The sequence below is a fragment of the Melozone crissalis genome, unplaced genomic scaffold, assembly GCF_028551555.1.
Source record: "Melozone crissalis strain CALT ecotype California unplaced genomic scaffold, PUWL_Pcris_2 ptg000014l_1, whole genome shotgun sequence".
Taxonomy (NCBI): Eukaryota; Metazoa; Chordata; class Aves; order Passeriformes; family Passerellidae; genus Melozone; species Melozone crissalis.
In genome coordinates, this window is record NW_026535792.1 from 13,466,009 (window position 1) to 13,483,621 (window position 17,613).

The window sequence follows — 17,613 nt, forward strand, 5'->3', positions numbered from 1 at the left end:
CTGCATTAAAACCTTTCCATTTGTCACTGGATGTTCTTTTCTTTCTGATTGTTGGGATGCCAGCTAATTAAATATTCAAATAGGCATACAGTTGTTTTAAAATAAAATTTGTTTGGGGCCCAGTTGTTTTATCTTGCTTTTTTATCTTGAGCAACAAGTCTGTGCGAGTCATGCACTTAGAAAGCAAAATCAGCATTCAGGCTTTTATCAGGCCACCTGGCTGAGTTGGCACACCAGAAAGTGTGTTGTTAGGATCATTCTACTGTAGTTCCTCTGTACTGTGGCAACTTGCTAAAAAGCAAATAAAACAAGGGCAACAAATGCTGCGGCTTGCTACACTGTTCTTTTTTTATTTGTGCTTTCTCTCTCTATATCTGTATGCTGTTGTGGGATTTTTTTGTGCACGACACCCAGTTATTGCTAACCTGCTTTTATTGCCCTCCGATATGTAGGTGTATGCACCATCCCCGAGTTCTGATGATTTCAACAGAGAATCTCCAAGTTACCCATCTCCTAAGCCACCAAGCAGTATGTTTGCTAGCACTTTCTTTATGCAAGGTGGGTAAAATGTCACTTGTCCTTTAGGCAGAAATCTGCAGTCAGACACCGTTTACTGGTGAATGCAGTAGTGTAAAGAGAGCATATTGTGCTAGAGCCTATGGTTAGGTTTTATATACTTTTGAAACAGCTAGATGAAGGGAACTGTCTGTTGATGTAAAGTTTTTCTCATGACATTAATTGCTGACTGAAATTTAAAGGGATTACACACCAGGCCAGATGGACAGAATTCCCATCCTTTGATTTGTAGGGGCTTCAGAGCAGCACACTGGAGTGATAGAGAAAAATGATGTGGGGCTTATTGACTCTTCTGGAATTTGACTGTACAATATCAGCTAACAGTCTTATGTTCTCAAATGCTTGTATATCCAGCATGCCAGAAAAAAGGGGGTTGCACTGAACGAAACAAGAGCAGAATCCATTTCCTCAGCCTCACGTCACACAATTAGCTCGTGCTGCAGTCTGGTGAGGGTTTGGAGGACATTGAGAGCTCAGTGTCTCAGAACAGGAATTCACAGAGCACTTCACTTTGTGCTACAGAAGGGAAGGGAAACTGCACTGACACACAGGCTGAGGCTTATGTAATGTAGTCATTTCAGCTACTTAAATCTGCTATTTTAAATGTTTTTATATTTTTGTGGTGCTAGGGTATCTTAGACTATAAATTGCTTGTTTTAGGTAAATAGATGTTTTGCAATGTATGTTTATGATGAGTTCTGTTTGGCCAAACTTCTTATCCCTCCACCTCCTTTTTTATTATTTCTTTCAGTCTGGACTTTTTATCAACACTCTTGATTTAAATCTGGCCTTGCTGAAGGTCTGTGTAATTAGCAGAAATGCGTGGTATTTTCTCAGCTGTGGTTGGATTATATTTCAGCTATAAAGCCTCTGTTGTTTCTTTGGTTTTTTAAAAATAAATATAGCAACAATGTGGTGGCATGAAAATAGAAGATGCAGTATAAACTGGTCACCATTTCTCCACTGATATTAGTCTCAGTAACTGAATTCTGTATTTGTTTCAAATAATCTTGTAAAGGAACAGAGAAATGAGTATTCTTCATGAAATGCATTTTTCTTGTTTTCTCTTCTACTGAAAAAATACTACAAAAAAAGATGGGACCCACAATTCTTCTGACCTCTGGAGTTCATCCAATGGCATGAGCCAGCCTGGCTATGGTGGGATGCTTGGAGGCTCCTCTTCCCACATGTCCCAGTCCGGCAGTTACGGCAGCCTGCACACACACGACCGTTTGGTAAGACTCAGCACACATTAATCTGTTTACAGCTGTGTATGGAGATCTAACTGATGAGAATTAACTTCTTGTTTGCTGCTCATGTATGTCAGATAAAAACCCAGTTAGAAATCAAAACTTTGTATATTATTAGATTTATGTCCTTCTAGTTATGTCTGTTGTATAAATAAAAATCTGTGGTAGTGTAGTGGTCCGTTCAGAGGTAGGATGAGTCCCTTTCTTCTGTAATAAAGAGCTGGGTGTTACGTGTTTGGTATCTTAAAATATCAACATTTATTTAAGGACTACTTAGTGTCTTATGTCTGCTTCTCTTCTCTGCAGAGCTATCCCCCCCATTCAGTCTCACCTACAGATATAAATGCCAGTCTTCCTCCGATGTCCAGCTTCCATCGTGGCAGTACCAGTAGTTCACCTTATGTAGCTGCCTCACACACTCCACCTGTCAATGGATCAGATAATATTCTGGGTAAAAAGTTCTTCCTGATTTTTTTTTTCATTTTACAAGAAAATGAAATTTAGGGCTGCATGACGCACAAAATTAGTAAGATTTAATTTATGGCACGCTTGTAGATCAGGAAAAATTCACCACTGTGATATTTCTATCCTCAGTATGGCTGACATAAGGCAAATTGTTTTTCAGTCAGCTTAAGACTTTCCCATTTATTTGCTTTCACAGTCAAGCCTGTGCTCAGGGACTGGGTGGGTGTGACTTAGTGGCCACTGTCCCTCCGTAGTTCAGTACATGTGCGGGCCCTGTAGGCAGTTCTGGCACTGAAGTTTGCAGAGCTGCTCTGGAGAAAGGCAGGAAGGCTGCTTCCAAGGGGAGGTTGATAAAGTGCATCGTAAATTCCTCTCTTAACAGTTTGAGAGATTACAGAGTAGCCAGTATGGTGGCTGGTTTAGCCTCCTCTGTGCTCACCTAGGAAGAAAGAAATAGAGGATGATCATCTGTTCCTTGCACATATTTGCCCGTCTTGAGATATGGCTGTAGAAGTTAAATGCTTGTAGATGCTCCGTGTTGGTTCGATAGGATTTGCACTTAGCTTCATTTTAAGGAAGTGGAATTTAGTTAGGGTGACTATGTTAGCTTTGATTTGGGAACATGTTTTAGACCAAGATCTTTAAACAGAACCCAGTTAGTGAATCTGCATGGGAAATGCAGGCTGGAAAATCCAAGTTTGTCACAAACTTGGAAACAGTGAGCATTGGATTATTTAGATTTCTGATGTGAATGGCTTACATTCACATTCAATACATTTTTTGGCTTTAGAAGTTGATAATTGGAGAAAGAAGATTTGCTTTTAAAGGGTCTGTCTTCTACAGCAAAGCAGATATTTCTGAGGATTCAGTTCCTCTCTGTGTTTCCAATTGGCAGGGCTTCAGACTTCCTCTTGGCTTAATGGTGTGTGGAGCAAAAGGGCACGCAAAGCTGCTGACATGCAACTGAGAGCAGGGGTGACAGAAAACTTGGTGCATCAGAGCTTTTCAGGGACTTCTTAAACTAAAGATGAGAGCACAACACAGGGAATTAGAGCAGGGGGAGCAAGGAGACACACAAGGAACTGTTCTGTGAATTTGGCTTTAAGAATTAATTAAACGTGCAGCACTTCATGATAGCAGTTTAGAAATGAGCTGCAATAATGTAATTTTCTGATTTTGATTTTCTTTTTCATATTTCATTTAAATTAGACTATGATCCAAGAAAATAATTTGTCTTTTTCTAGCTGCTTTCACTTGTTGGTCCTTAAGTTATCACAGTGGTACTGTGTTTGACTTTTAAGAGAAGAGCATCTAAATGTAAATCTAATTGTTTTAATCAAATTTTTAAGTCTAATGAGAACTGATTCTATTGACACTGACTTCCTCAGAAAATCAATTTAAAAAGTGGTTGCTCAACTCTATGTGATGAATAAAATAATAAAAGTAAATAAAATTTCAGCTTTAAAAATAAGTGTTGGGTTTGCTTTCCACATTACAGGAAACAGAGGAAATGGTGCTGGAAGCTCACAGACAGGTGATGCACTTGGAAAGGCGTTGGCATCTGTAAGTAGCAGTTAGAATATTCAGACCTGAAACACATATTTTAATCTATTATTTATGTGTCATTCATTTCATAATATCAAATCAGGAATTTTCACATATGAAGGCAAGACAATATACTATGATGCAATTTCTTTTACTAGAAAAATGTCCTTTTTAAATGCAAGCTAAAATGCTTTTATTTGAAGAAGACTCATTCTGAATTGCTTTTTCTTCAGGCGATCAAAAGATTTAAGGCGGATCTGGTTTATAAAGCTGGTTAGACAAAGTAAAAGATAATCACAAAAAGTTGATTTTAATTTTTTTTCTGTAGTGTTTTAGGTGAAGTCAAATATTTTTAACATTAGTCTTAGAGCAGATCCTGCCTCAAGGTTTAAAATGTTTTCTCAATGGCCTTAGAAAACTGATAGGTTTTGAATGCTGTATTGTATAGCTATAATCTATGGAAGAGCCTTTAGAATGGTTTATATGCATAAATTTAAACTTTTAACTCCTGTTGGAATAATGTAAAACATGGTAAGTATCTTCAACCTACTGTAAGTTCTGTTTCCATATGCATGCATACAGTAATTATTTTTTCATTACTACAATCAGATGTGCTTTTTATAAAAGAGTAGTTGATACACAGCAGCAGAAATTTTCAGAATTAGGAATGGTGGCTGGGAAAGCACTTTGTATTTCTTGTATAGAGCAAACTTTGCAGCCCTGAATGACCATCCCTGTGTTGGGTTCTGCATCCCTCACCTCATACCAGTGAATGCAAATGTGCATGTCCATGCAGATCCCGTTACCCTCGCATCCCTCAGAGGGTCATATGTTAAAAGATTACCAGATCTGATAATGTCTGTAATGTCCATATTGGGGAGGAGAACTCTGACCTACTGGCTTTGAGGAGAAAAATGTCCCTGTTGCTTTCAGAGATTCAGCAAGTAGGTAACAATTTGGGAGTCCAGAGGGCAGTTAACACTCCCTTTTGCTCTGTTTGAGACCTGTCAGAAAAGAGCTGGGATCGTTTTTCCTCCTAGAAATGGCAGTGCTCACATACTGCAGGCTGTTCATTGCTCTGCAGATGTATTTGGGTGTCTGCTGTTCTGCAGCCGGAACAAGATTTCGTTGTTAAGTCTGACACGCTGGCCAGTTAGACCTGCAGGACTTTGTGACATTTTCCACTGCTCTCCTTTTCTAAATGATTTTCTCATCCTTTCAGGTATTTTTGTCCAAGTCACTAGCTGAGAAAGCCAGGCTGATGTTTTGAGGAAAAACTAAATATATTGCGAGTGGAAGTCAGGGCAGAAATGTTTAATCTAACTGGTGGGTGGGCTCTGGTTGTCATAGAAACTTGTTTCTGTCATCCCGTGTTGTTGCTTGGCAGGAGCAGCCAGGTCATTCCATAAATCATTTCTGTCATAGCTGATGGTGATGCATTCCATCTGCTCTATCAGTGCATGCCATAGTCTGCACACTTCAAATCCCTCGCCTCATCCATCTGCTTCCCCCGCACCCCGCAGCACGCGCACCCAGCACACTCCCTGCGCTCCCTCGGCGAGAGCGCGGCTGCAGCAGGCCCAGGAGGGAGCTGGGCTGTCCTGCAGGTGAAGCTGACACACATGAATTTTGACAGCTAGGAAATCAAGAATATTTTTCTGTTTGAACAAAGTTTTATTCAAATACTGTGATTGTCGTGCCGCCTTTTTTTCCCCTAAGATGCCACTGTGTTCCTTTCTGGTTTTGGCTTTAAATGCTGCTGCTGCAACTGTTGAGAGGAATTTCTAGTTCTAAAATTCTGTTGATGTACATCTCACAATAGGCCTTTCATGTGTGAAACATCAGAGGATACGACATTTGTTCTTCAGTTTAGGTATTAAAGACCATACAGAATAGTATGTGATTAAACATGTAAGGCCAGATAATACATTTGCAAAGGTTCTTTTATTTTAGGTTTAAGCCTGGATAATTGTGGTCTTAATCTCAGGGTAGGCAAGAAAGAGAATTGTACATGAAAGTATTTACACAAAGTTCCCAAAGCCCTGTGGATTATGCATTAGTTTGGATAATGAACTAGTATAGATAGAAAGAAAAGAAAATCTGGGTATTCGTGCCATTTCTAATGTGTTTCCCTGAACATTTGCCAAACAATAACCCTTTAAGATTGTGCCCATGGAGGGTTATATGGCAGGAGAAACATCTGGTTTATTTCATTGCCTAATGCCAAATCAAAACACTTGGTCTTTAATTTAGAGGAGATCAAACAGGAGGACTGTTTAACTTTGTTGATTATATCAGACCTCTTTGTGATAACTTATGTTTTGATTCCTACCTCAGCACTGGGGTAAAGGCCTTTGTACCGTCTCGGTAGTTAAATAGCCACTGGTCCCTCCACAAAAGAAAAGAAAATGTAGGGAAGTTGACTTCTAAAAGTAATTCATGAATTAAGTTTCTTTGTTGCTTTAGACTCAATAACATTAACATAACAAAGCCTAACTGAAATGTACACTGTAGTGTTTAAAAAATTGGACTAACAGCTCCGAGGTTTGGCTCTGCAGGCTCTCAATTGTGCAGCTTTTGTCTAAGAGCCTTTTCATTAGACCCTGGCATATTGGCACCCCACTGATTGGAATGGACCATGACTGATAGGAGGAGGAGTCTCATTTGTTGCAGTAAAATGAGTCATGTTACCGTTTAAGCCTGGCAGAAGGTGTCAGGGTTGTTCATCATTGGTCATTTAACAGCACAGCAGCCAGGGACTGCATGCAGAATGAATTCTGACCTCGTATTTTAGTTGAGGCTTTGCTGTACTGTAGATTTTCCCTGTTATAAAATACAGCAAAATAAAATTGGCAGGTACGCCTGTGGAAAATGAGCAGTTTCAAAGAAAACTTTGTAGCCTTTGACTTTATTTTAATTTTCTGTATTTTATCTGTCTGAAACTCTCTGCAGTTCTTATACTGACACCCAAGATTTATTTTTGTGCTGATGTACAATGCATGAATTTCCTCCGGTAGTATGAGGTAGTTTGTTCTAAATATATTTCCTTTCTAGCATGTATGAAAAGGAGGAAACATTTCCATTAGGGAACTGATGGTCTTTTCTAATGGAAAAGTACAATGTACCAGGAAGGAGCATGTGGTCTATCAGGTCCTGGTTTTGTCAGTTCAGAAAATACAATATGGAACTTAATGAAGTTATTGTCAGCTAAATGCTGAAATGTCATATTGTCTGTGTGAAGAGACATCAACCACACTGCCAGTGAGGATTTTTTTAACTGCCATCTGATGACTAACAAATCCTGGTCTCTGCTCAAGTAAAACAGGTTTGAACTGATGACCTATAAAAATATGTTCTGAAGTCCATAGTCAGCCTCTAAATCTATTAAATTCCCTTCATAAAATGAATTTTCCCAGTGTCTTGAGATTTTAGTTTTTAATTAAAGCTTTAAGCATTATGTCTTCTATTTTTACCAGTAGTTTTTAATTTCAATATTAGCAAGAAAAGAATCGTTGTAAGTTTAGTATCTCAAGAGGCCAATTGATACTGAAATAAGAGAGAAGCATTTTATGTGCTGCAATACATTGCAAGAGGAACAAAATTTCAAGTTTTTTTTGTTTGGTAGGTACCAATAATAAGAGAGCCTGAATGCTTTCTTGGTGTTTTGTGAAGGATTAATTTTTAGCAGATAACATGTGTTGACTGCTAAAATCTCTCTCTAAAATTTGGAAAGTCATTATTCATTGGCATTTTCCTGAAGTTTTGTTTGATATAATTAGCTGTGTACTGTGAACTCTTATGTGAATCGTTCCCCTGCAGAGACAAAAAGGCTGTAATTTCTGCTGCTCTTAAATGAGCAGGAAGGTCAGTTATACTTGTGTCACTATCAAATACAGACTGTGCTTATTTGGACAGCTGCTTGAAAATGAAAGTTCTTTGGACATTTTTAGAGCCTTGAGTGTAATAAAGCAGAGCTATGATTGAAGGATCAAATTGCGTTTTTTATCAATCCAGAATCAAGAGTGACAATTAAAACATGAAAAAGAATTCTAACAGCGTTTTTCCTGTGTATTATAACATATATTGATATGTAATCTCTTTGTCTGTCATCAGATTTATTCTCCTGATCATACCAGCAGTAGTTTTCCATCGAATCCATCAACACCAGTTGGGTCACCATCGCCTCTTACAGGTACAGACTGGTCATTTGTCAATACCTTGCTTGTGGTTTTGAAAATGTCCTGTTGGAAATCAGCATTAACTTCCTTGCATAACTGCCTGTGCATTTTGGTTATTTTTCCATTGTAAAAAGGAAAATTTATAATTCATAGATTCATAGACGTTTTGTTAGGGGCACTCACTTGAGTCCTGGCAACTTGCTTTGAAAATTAGCAAATTAAAATAATGTTTGGAAGCATTAACTGACCATACATATGAGGGCTATAAAGATATCTGTATGGATTTGCCCTGTTGAGAGAAAGAAGAGTGATTTGATTTGATTTGATTTGATTTGGGGTTTTTTTGAGCTATATGTTAAAGCTCTGCGGCAGCTTTCAGTGACAAACACAGCAGATGTGTGTTCCCTCTAATGAAAATATAGTAGGCTATGAGACTATCCAACTTGTACACAAGATAGCTTTTCATTCATATATTTCATGAATGTTTTCATTCTCTGGGAGAAGAATTTCTGGCATTTTTTAAAATAAATGCTGTGTATTGCAGGCACCTCTGTCACCTGTGCTTTGTGCATTTGTAGTGTGAATGTGGGAAGAAGCATTCCAGTGTGGAGATGAACTGTGGGCAGCTGCCTACAGCTATTAGTGCTAGTGCAGCTTTCACAGACAGTGTGGCCTCAGCTGTCTAGTAAAAGTTGAACAGCTGTTCTCCATATAGAGAGGACTGTGAAAGCTCCATTGACTTAAATTTGTTGTTTAACAAAGAACTAGAATTACAAGTAAGATGATGTAACTTTAACCCTCTTCTTTCCTATAGTGCAATTTGTTAAATTATTTAACGTTTATACAACAGTCTGTTCCCATGTTCTCTGTTGTTTAATATATCCCTGCAGGCTTCTGGCCATTGGTCACTTTTTTGTAAATGTTGTGCTTCTTATAAAACAATAAAATTACCTTAAGGTGAAAAGGGTACAGAATGAGCTTAGCTGAATGCTTTTGTAATCTAGATGAATAAATTAGTGAAGGTATTGCATGCAAAATGCAGTCATAATCATATGGCTGTGAATATGCATATCTTTATATGCAGTGTCACTCAAAGCCTCCATCATTCATGCTTCACTCCTATTTAATGGACACTGCTCTGGTTTTCCGTGGATGTAATGGATTAATGAATATCTGACATGGCTTACCTGAGCAGCTGCTTTGGGCATTTCTTTTCTATTATTGAATAATCCATGTTGAATTGAGTAATGATGGGATTAATGGGATTTTTGATTTAGTGATTACAGTTGACAAAAATGTTTTGTGTATTCTGTTGTACTGAAAAGGCAGATCAGACCAGAAAATTATTATTATTTTCTTTTTAACATCAAAGCAAGTATTGAAAATATTTTGTGGCTGGAAGAAAGAAGTTCTGACATTTCCAAGTATTTAAAATTTTAAAGAACCCAAAGAGGTTTTTTTCAAGAGTTGCCTAATGAGATACTGCACCTCGTGTTGTAAGCGTGAAAGCTCTAGCTAGTTTCTGAGTTTAGAATACAAATTTGAGGTCACTAAATTTGTGTTTTTGCTGTTATTGTCTTTGCCTGTTGCAACCTGTATGAAATGTACAAAATTTGCACTTTACATTCCTTATTCTGGATTCTGATGGTTAAGACAGTAGTAGACATAAACAAATAATAGTGAAGTCCTTTTCAGGCTCAAACTTAGCATCTGCTTCACATTTATACCCTCCCATCCCCTTTAATTCCAGTGATACAGAATTTATCAAGCCTTTGGTAAATTGCTCCAGTAGTTAATTACCTTCATTTATGAATCTGGACTTTTATCTTTATTCCCAGATGAGTCACTAAGAACACGGTGAAGCACAATGTGAAGTAATTACTACTGCATTTATTGCTATTTATACTCCTGGTAGCCATTTTCTGTCTTGACCCAAAAAGTTATTGCAGATAAAACAAATGTTTTATGTGTACCGAAATAATATATTTTGGAGCATTTTAGCCTTTGTTGTCATTTTCCCCTTTTGCAATTAGGTATTTGTTTAGTTAGCATTCATAGTATTACAGATTGCTTAAGTCATAATTTGCCCATGCTTTAATTGTGAGTTAGGGTAGGAGTACTGTGTTTACCAGGGAGAGCACTGACAGAGACCAACGTCATGAGACCTTGGGGTTCATAAGCTCATGACTGACTCCTTGGCTCTTCTGTTGCTGAATGAGGATTAATGACGTTTTTTAATTCAGTTAAGTAAAAGCTTGGAGAACAACTTGATGAAAACCCCCAAGTATTATGAGACAATAGTGCGTGTCTTGCCTGCCTTGCCCTCATTTAATTTCTAATTTTACATAAACATGCCCAGAGCTGAGCATCTTGCATAGTTTTAATGATTGTGTACACGCATGTGGAGTTTATATAGGCATCTGAATGGTGGGAGCCTCGGTATTTTAAGAATCCTTGTGCAGGATCAGAGGCATTCAGGAGGTTTGGTGGGTTCTGAGGATGCAAAGCCAGCCCTCTGCAGCTCTGAGTGTGTTTGAAAGGGGAGCCAGAGGATTAGTGTTGGGGAGACTGGGGGTAAGAACAATACTGCAGTGATTGCTGTCGGTGACCCCTGTAAATCCTAACACTTGCCTGGCTTATTTGTTTTTTAATGCTGCTGTGTTGGTGCTGCCCTAAAAGCTGCAGTTGTTAATTGCAGGGCTTGTGGTGCCAGGATGCTTTTTAACATAATTGGTGGATTTCATGCACAAACTTCTAGGAGGGGGAGTGGAATGAGGCAAGCAGGAAATCGGTGCCATCTGGCAACGTGCAGCCATGGAGGCAGAGTGCCACCGCTCGGGAGGAGCCCCGGTGCTGCCGAGGTGTCACTGAAAGCTGCAGGTCACACTTGGGTTGGTTGTTCCCTCCCTTCTTTTCTTTTTGTCTCCGTCGTGAGATGCCCCAGTCACAGTTTTGTGCTGGGCTTACACTACAGAAATAGGAGTTTCTTCAGTTAAAGCCCCCAAACAAACGGAAGAGGTGCACAGGATTTCAGTCTGCTTGCTGCTCCCCTGGCCACCCTCCTGCTTAATCCCTGTGCTGCAGGGAGTAGTACTCTGAGTTCTGATAGCAGCAGTGCTCCTGACCACAGCCCTGTCTCTAAAAATGGAGTTCTGGGCAAGGAAAAATTTGAACATTATGCTAAACCAAAATGCTCCATAGTTTTTTCATTAACGGTTATGCAGAAATAAGTGGGACTCCAAGCATTATTCCCAAGTTCAGGAATGAGAGCAATGCAGACGGAGACTACAGGTCCAGACCCAGAGTAGCTGTGTGAAGTGAAAGTCGATAATTATAAACTTACTCACTGAATTCTTTGTATTCTAAAAGAGAGTTCCAGCACAATTATGGCAGCTCTGGACTTTCATGAAATAGGAGATTTTTATTATTTTTTAATTAGAAAGGAAATATTTAGGTATTTTAATAATTTTAATAGCTATTCAAGCTGTACTATTTTTGTTAAATAAAACCTTGTCTTTAAAAGGTAACTACTTGCAGCTCTCTGAACAAAGGAACTATAATGTTATTAAACCTTTTCCCAGTTTTCCAGACGCACAGCTCTGGCTGTTATTGAAAGAACAAGCCCACAGGCTCTTCCTTTAATGAGCTGCGTTGGATTGTATATCCATAATTTATTAATGTAATTGCTTTATTATTACATTTGTATGGCTGAAAGGAAGCTGTCTCTAATGGCCATAGAATTTCATGTAGTATCTTTATAAAAGATGCATTATTAGTTGGTGAGAAAAATGCATGTTGTACTACTTCAGGCTTTGTGTTAAAAGTACTGCTTTATTAGTTATTACATTTCACATCTAATTATTTTAAAAATTAACATGATAATTAGGTATATTTATGTCAGATTAGAATGGCTGTGTTTTTGAATTTGAAGTGTGTAGGTAATACGAATTTAATTGTCAATTTGTTGCACAGTCAATGAGTTTTTTTGCTGTGATTTACCTTAAGTATATCTGAAATACCAAATGGGAATGACTTAGATATATTTTTACTCTTCTAAATCTAAAATGGTATGGTATGCAACTAGACTAGATAAAGCTTTTAGATCCAGTTTTAAGTTTTTGCATTTAGTAGAGAGGTGTCATAAAAATGGTTCTCCAGTTCTCCTTAACTTGGTGCCTATTTGATGACTTCAAATATTTTTGTTGTGTATTTATATTAACAATATAAAATACATTTACATATACAATATAAAATACATATACCTTCATATACTGAACAGAATCTGAAGAAGAATTCAGCAGGTCTTTTTTGGTGACACATGCAGAAGCAGGTATTTCAAATATGGTGTGTGTGTACTTAGTCCACTTTTTAATGTTGAAGTACTTGGACGATGTCACTGCTTTTGTCACTGACAGTGATCTAACCCTGCAGATGCCAGGATATGAAAATTATCCCTCAGTAAGGCAGAATGAAGGAATTTGTCCTCCTTTGTATACCCATATGTTAGCTTACCTTTATGCAGAATATGTTGGGTTTAATTATGTTGAGAAATACAGTCTCTGCTTCCCACTTCTGCTGTGTAAATCTGTGCACTAACCTAGACAATTTTGACAGGTGCCAGTCAGTGGTCGAGGAGTGGAGGACAAGCCCCCTCATCTCCCAGCTATGAAAACTCTCTACACTCCTTGGTAAGAATTGGTGAAAGCAACATAGTACTTTTTACTTAGGAGTTGAAGGCTTGGTTTTGTATAAATCCTGCATATCATTAAAGGAAACAGTAGGATAGCATTACAAATGAATTCTTTGCTAACAAATGGCCTGTTCAGTTGAACAATATAAGACGTGCAGGGTGTGTCTTTCACCATCTGTTCCTTGGGCATCAGGCTTCTGTGCTGAGGACAGCTGGTGCTAAAGCGCTGTTATGAGATTCTGGTACCTTTTCACAAATCCATAGCTAATTCTTATCTAAAGTTCAGTCTGGAGAAAGATAAAGACTTCATGCCTCCGCATTTACTTGTCCTTCCCCCTCTCTCCCTCAAATGGCTGTCTCCAGGGCTTGTTTGCATTACACTGTTATTAAAGTATTAATACATTTTATTTGTAATTATTATTTGTTGTCGGGAATGTTCATTTATTAATTAAACATTTTACAGAAAAACACACAGGCAGAAATCTACAGCATTGTAAATTTTCTTCTTTTGAGGATTCAGCAGAGGATTTCACTTACTGACTTCCTTCTTACATTTCCGATACAATATTGGGAAGGAAACAGGGAAAATTTGAGGGAAGGTTTTGATTACTTGCTTAATATTTCTAGTTTCCACAGATATAATTTCTATTTTTTCTGTCTAACAAGAATAAATTATAAGTTAAATCAGATTTCTTTTCTTCAGTATTTTCGCAATTAAATATAATGGTTATGTACATCTTAGAATCCTAACATAACTGCAGTGTTAAATATTAGCCTTTTCTTATCTTAATATAATCAGATCTCTGTTGCATTAACTTGACTAACAATTTATTGCTGACATGCACATCAGCTGTTTCCTCACCTCTTTTTTGGATTAATCTTAACCTGTGCTTTGCTTCCTGTTCTGTCTTGACTTTGCCAGAAAAATCGAGTTGAACAGCAACTTCACGAGCATTTGCAAGATGCAATGTCCTTCTTAAAGGATGTCTGTGAGGTACTATTTCACTTTAGATGGTGCCTTTTTGTGTTTCAATTAACGCTTCCTTTGGATTCCCCATTAAAAACTTAAATTAGTGTAGTGTGTGACCCATCTTTTGACTCCAACATCCTGCTATTTCAGTTTCTAGAGCTGCAATGTCAGAATTGGTTTTGCTTTGGTTTTTTTTTTTTTGTATTCCTTTTAATAAAAGAAAGTAATTAAAAGAAAGTAATTTTAAGACAGACTTCGACAGTAACACAACTCGCTTTTATCTCTGAAATACCTAATCTCTTTGAAGGTCCATTTTAAAAAATGGTAACTTGAAGTTTTGTCCAGTTTTTTTTGTAGTGCAGATTCTCAAAAAACCACTGCCTCTCTTAATTGTTTCCAGCATGGTGAGGCTGATTTTACAATCATTCTTTCTTATCCTGCATTAGCTTATTTTGTAGCAATTCCTTTTTTTCTTTTCATGCAATATAATAGCAGCTGAGTAACATTAACCTTATAATAAGCCTCACTTTCAAAGCTGCCACCTATTTGTGGAATGAATGCTATCTTGAACAAAATCTCCAGATAATATTTTCTTTTTCCTGTTTGTTTGTAGTGCTGGTAGGTGCTCTCAAAATCTTTTGATACTATTTTGATACCACATTTCATCTTCTATCTTTAATACCTCCGAGCTAGACTCTGTTGTGGTGGGAGAGCCTGGGGATTTATTCAGTAATGGCTGTTGCTGCCCCTCTTGCAGCAGTCCCGGATGGAGGATCGCTTGGACAGACTGGATGATGCCATCCACGTGCTGCGGAACCACGCCGTGGGGCCTTCCACGAGCCTGTCAGCTGCCCATGGAGACATCCACAGTTTGTTGGGACCATCCCACAATGGGCCAATTGGAAGCCTGAACTCAAACTATGGAGCATCCAGCCTTGTAACAGCCAGCAGACAAGCATCCATGGTAATGATGTTATGAAATATGTGTGTGTTTATGCAAAGCAACTCCAGCTAATGCATTGAAACTATTGTAGAGCCTGCTGAGGCAGAGCTGGGCTGGAAGACTAATATTTATCAGGAAGAAACCACTTGAGATTCTTGTGGAGGGAAAGATGGCAGACAGCTTGCACCTGCTATGGGTTTCCAATTAGAGTGTTGGAGTGGGGGTGGGCAGAAATGAGGGGGAGGAAAAAGATGGGAAAACTTAGACTTTGGCCTGGTCAGTGGCCCATAAAATCCTGCTGTGACCATATGCAGAAAGCTGAAACTTTCTGCTGAGAGCGTTTCAGCTTATACATGCATTTTTTCCAGATGTGTAATAATTGGCAGAACCATTTTCTCCTTGAAATGGTGAATAGGGAGATTGAATGGGAAAAGCAGTCGAGAAGGACTGAATTTCAAGTGTTCTGGTCTGGAAAAGCTGTTTATTGTAAATTGGAGCTAGTCTTCAATAGCAGATGCTGGCAGAGGACTGGGAGGAAGCTGTTGGAATGTGGAACCATAGTGTGCGCAGGCTCAAAATTTAAACTTTTTTTCTAAACGAAAGGGAGTTTGAGCACAGCTGTAGTGTAAGTAACAATGAAAAGGAAACTACTTTCAGATTAATCCCCAAGAAGGGTGAAATAATTCAATCCATCTCTTTTTGTTTCTTTAAAAATGTGAACTGTTCCGAAAAAATGTAGTTGAGCTTTTTATAGATCAGAAATATGCTAAAAGCATTACACAGTAAACAAATCTATTTGTAGCATTGCTCACTTCCCTTTTTCTTCCTTTTCATTCCACCCTTCTCAAAAATGCTTAAAGGAAAAAGAGCTTTTAAAAACATGCTTGTTTTAGTGGTGCCATGTGTTTGCATGTTTACAGCGTAATTTTAAAGACCAGTTACATGCTGTGAAATTTTCTGTTATAAAACAGATTCACAGCTGGGTACTGTGTGATCAAGGCAAAATTTCACCTATCATCAAAATAATTAGGTACCCCAATTGCTGAAGGGTTTGTATTCTATAAAACAGAATTAGTTCCAGGCTCTCCCATTCGCACGTCACACATCCATTTATATTAATTTCAGGACCACTGCAGTAAACATCAAAAAGAACTGCTTGCTTTCTATAAGCTGCGTGGGTTTGGGGGCTTTGGGGAGGGGGTACTTTCCAATTGCACATCCAACTTCAGCTTTCTATACAGGTTCGCAGTTACTTTTAGTAATGAAAGAAGTGATGCATAACTGCTTTTGAATTTTTTCATAGTACCTACAGGGATTTAATATTTAAAGAATGTTGTTAAAGTTCTACCGTGTTCTAGGGTAGACTGAAATTTAGTCCTACAAAAGAAAACTTTTTTCCCCTCTGCTCTTGATGTGGTGTAAAGTGAGTGACTGAAACTGCAGTGACAATTTTTTTCTGTGACTTGAGGGACCTTCTGATACTGCTAAGCCAGGCATAGTCAAATAAATCCAGGTAGTGCCAAAATGTACCTAAAAATATCAGTTTCTTTTTTAAATCAGTTACGATAAATATTTTATCAACTCAATTTTTATTAAAATAGGAGACAGTGGAAAATGACTCTCCAAAACGGACAGAAGTTCCTTGATCTTCTCTAGTTTAATGTAGTTGTGTAACTTAAATGTAATACTAATTTAGTAATAGATCTACTAATGTAGATCTAATTTATCATCTAATTATTTGACTGACAGAAGCTTGTCTGTTAGAAATAAATTTAAATTAAGAAAACAAAAAAAAAAATTTGCCTGTACATTTCATCCTCACTTGGTGGAACAAGCTTGCAGATCAGTTTGGCTTGTAAAGTGAGTCAGCTAAAGAATGTCTTGGATTAACCTTAATTTTGTTACATCAGAATAATTGGCTCCAACAGAAGGCATCCAGTTGTGGTCTTGCCCAGTCCCCAAAGAGCGCCCTTTGACATCACTGGCAATTGCAGGAGCTCAGCCTGGCTGAGGATGGAGTCCTGAAATAGGCGCAGGGCAGGGGCTGCCACATCTGGCTGTGCTGCAGGCTGAGGGCTTTATTGGTGATGACTGCATTGCAGTAATGCCCCCCAGGTACCAGGGGTAATTCTTCTTCAATAACCAGTTCAGTTCATTTCAAACTCTTATTTACTATAGTGTTCTTTTTAAATAGTAAGTAGGAGAGCAGAGCATTTGACACACAACCTGAACTGTAAGATCCAGCCTTCATTCCAGATTTAAATACTGCTTTACTTGAGATGACATCCAGTAAATTTTAAGAAAATAATGAGTATTGGGCTAACATAGTGAGAAATGTCAACATTGATAACGGTGATTACCTAGTTTTGAAGTTTTGTTTGACATAGGGTCAAGAAATGTTCGTTGGAATTCAGCACTAAATGAAACTTCCTTGTTGAAGGAGGGTGGGATCTTTGCACAAAATATTTTTGCTCTTTAAAAAAAAAGTAGAAAAAAAAATAAATTTAATTTCCCTTGAAGATGATGATCTTGGCAGAAGGAGCTAGGAAATGAGTAATTTAACTCCTTTTTATGTAATTAGTGTAACCAGGCATGGTTTTATTTTAACATTTGCTTAATTTTTGAGCCAGATTTATTTTACAACTCTAGTTGACTTCATTTCCTGCTTGCTCTGAATGGTCTTGTTTTCTTTTTAGCTGGGCTGGCCATTAGACTTACTCAAATAGATTTTAATATCTCAAACTCATCAAATATTTGCTAACTGGCCTTTGAAGTTGATTTGTATTTTATTTCATGTATTATTGAAAAGTTAAGAAGTAATACTTTTTGTTCTTATTCAAGCTGCTTTTTATTTGTCATTGTAATACAATGGAAAAAGAACAGCCTGAACTGATTAAAAATAAATAAATAAAAGGCCTGGAAACTCAGTTAAGGATGAAATTCAATCTTTTAAGTCAGAGGGTTTTTTCAGGTATAACAGGAATCTAAGAAAATTG

The 17,613-nt window shown here is 37.8% G+C and overlaps 1 protein-coding gene across 10 annotated transcripts in view; it reads left to right on the forward strand.

Moving 5' to 3' along the window:
* The window catches only part of TCF12 (transcription factor 12), a 161,049-nt gene that overhangs the window by 130,733 nt on the left and 12,703 nt on the right, over positions 1-17,613 (forward strand). For 5 of the 10 annotated variants that reach the window (XM_054273044.1, XM_054273047.1, XM_054273048.1 and 2 more), the window contains 8 exons: positions 453-558; positions 1,672-1,811; positions 2,133-2,277; positions 3,790-3,854; positions 7,950-8,028; positions 12,629-12,702; positions 13,627-13,698; positions 14,432-14,638. In XM_054273044.1, the coding sequence (XP_054129019.1) occupies positions 453-558; positions 1,672-1,811; positions 2,133-2,277; positions 3,790-3,854; positions 7,950-8,028; positions 12,629-12,702; positions 13,627-13,698; positions 14,432-14,638 (888 nt within the window). The remainder of the gene's footprint in view (positions 1-452; positions 559-1,671; positions 1,812-2,132; positions 2,278-3,789; positions 3,855-7,949; positions 8,029-12,628; positions 12,703-13,626; positions 13,699-14,431; positions 14,639-17,613) is intronic. The other 5 variants (XM_054273049.1, XM_054273050.1, XM_054273053.1 and 2 more) reach the window with 2 other exon arrangements.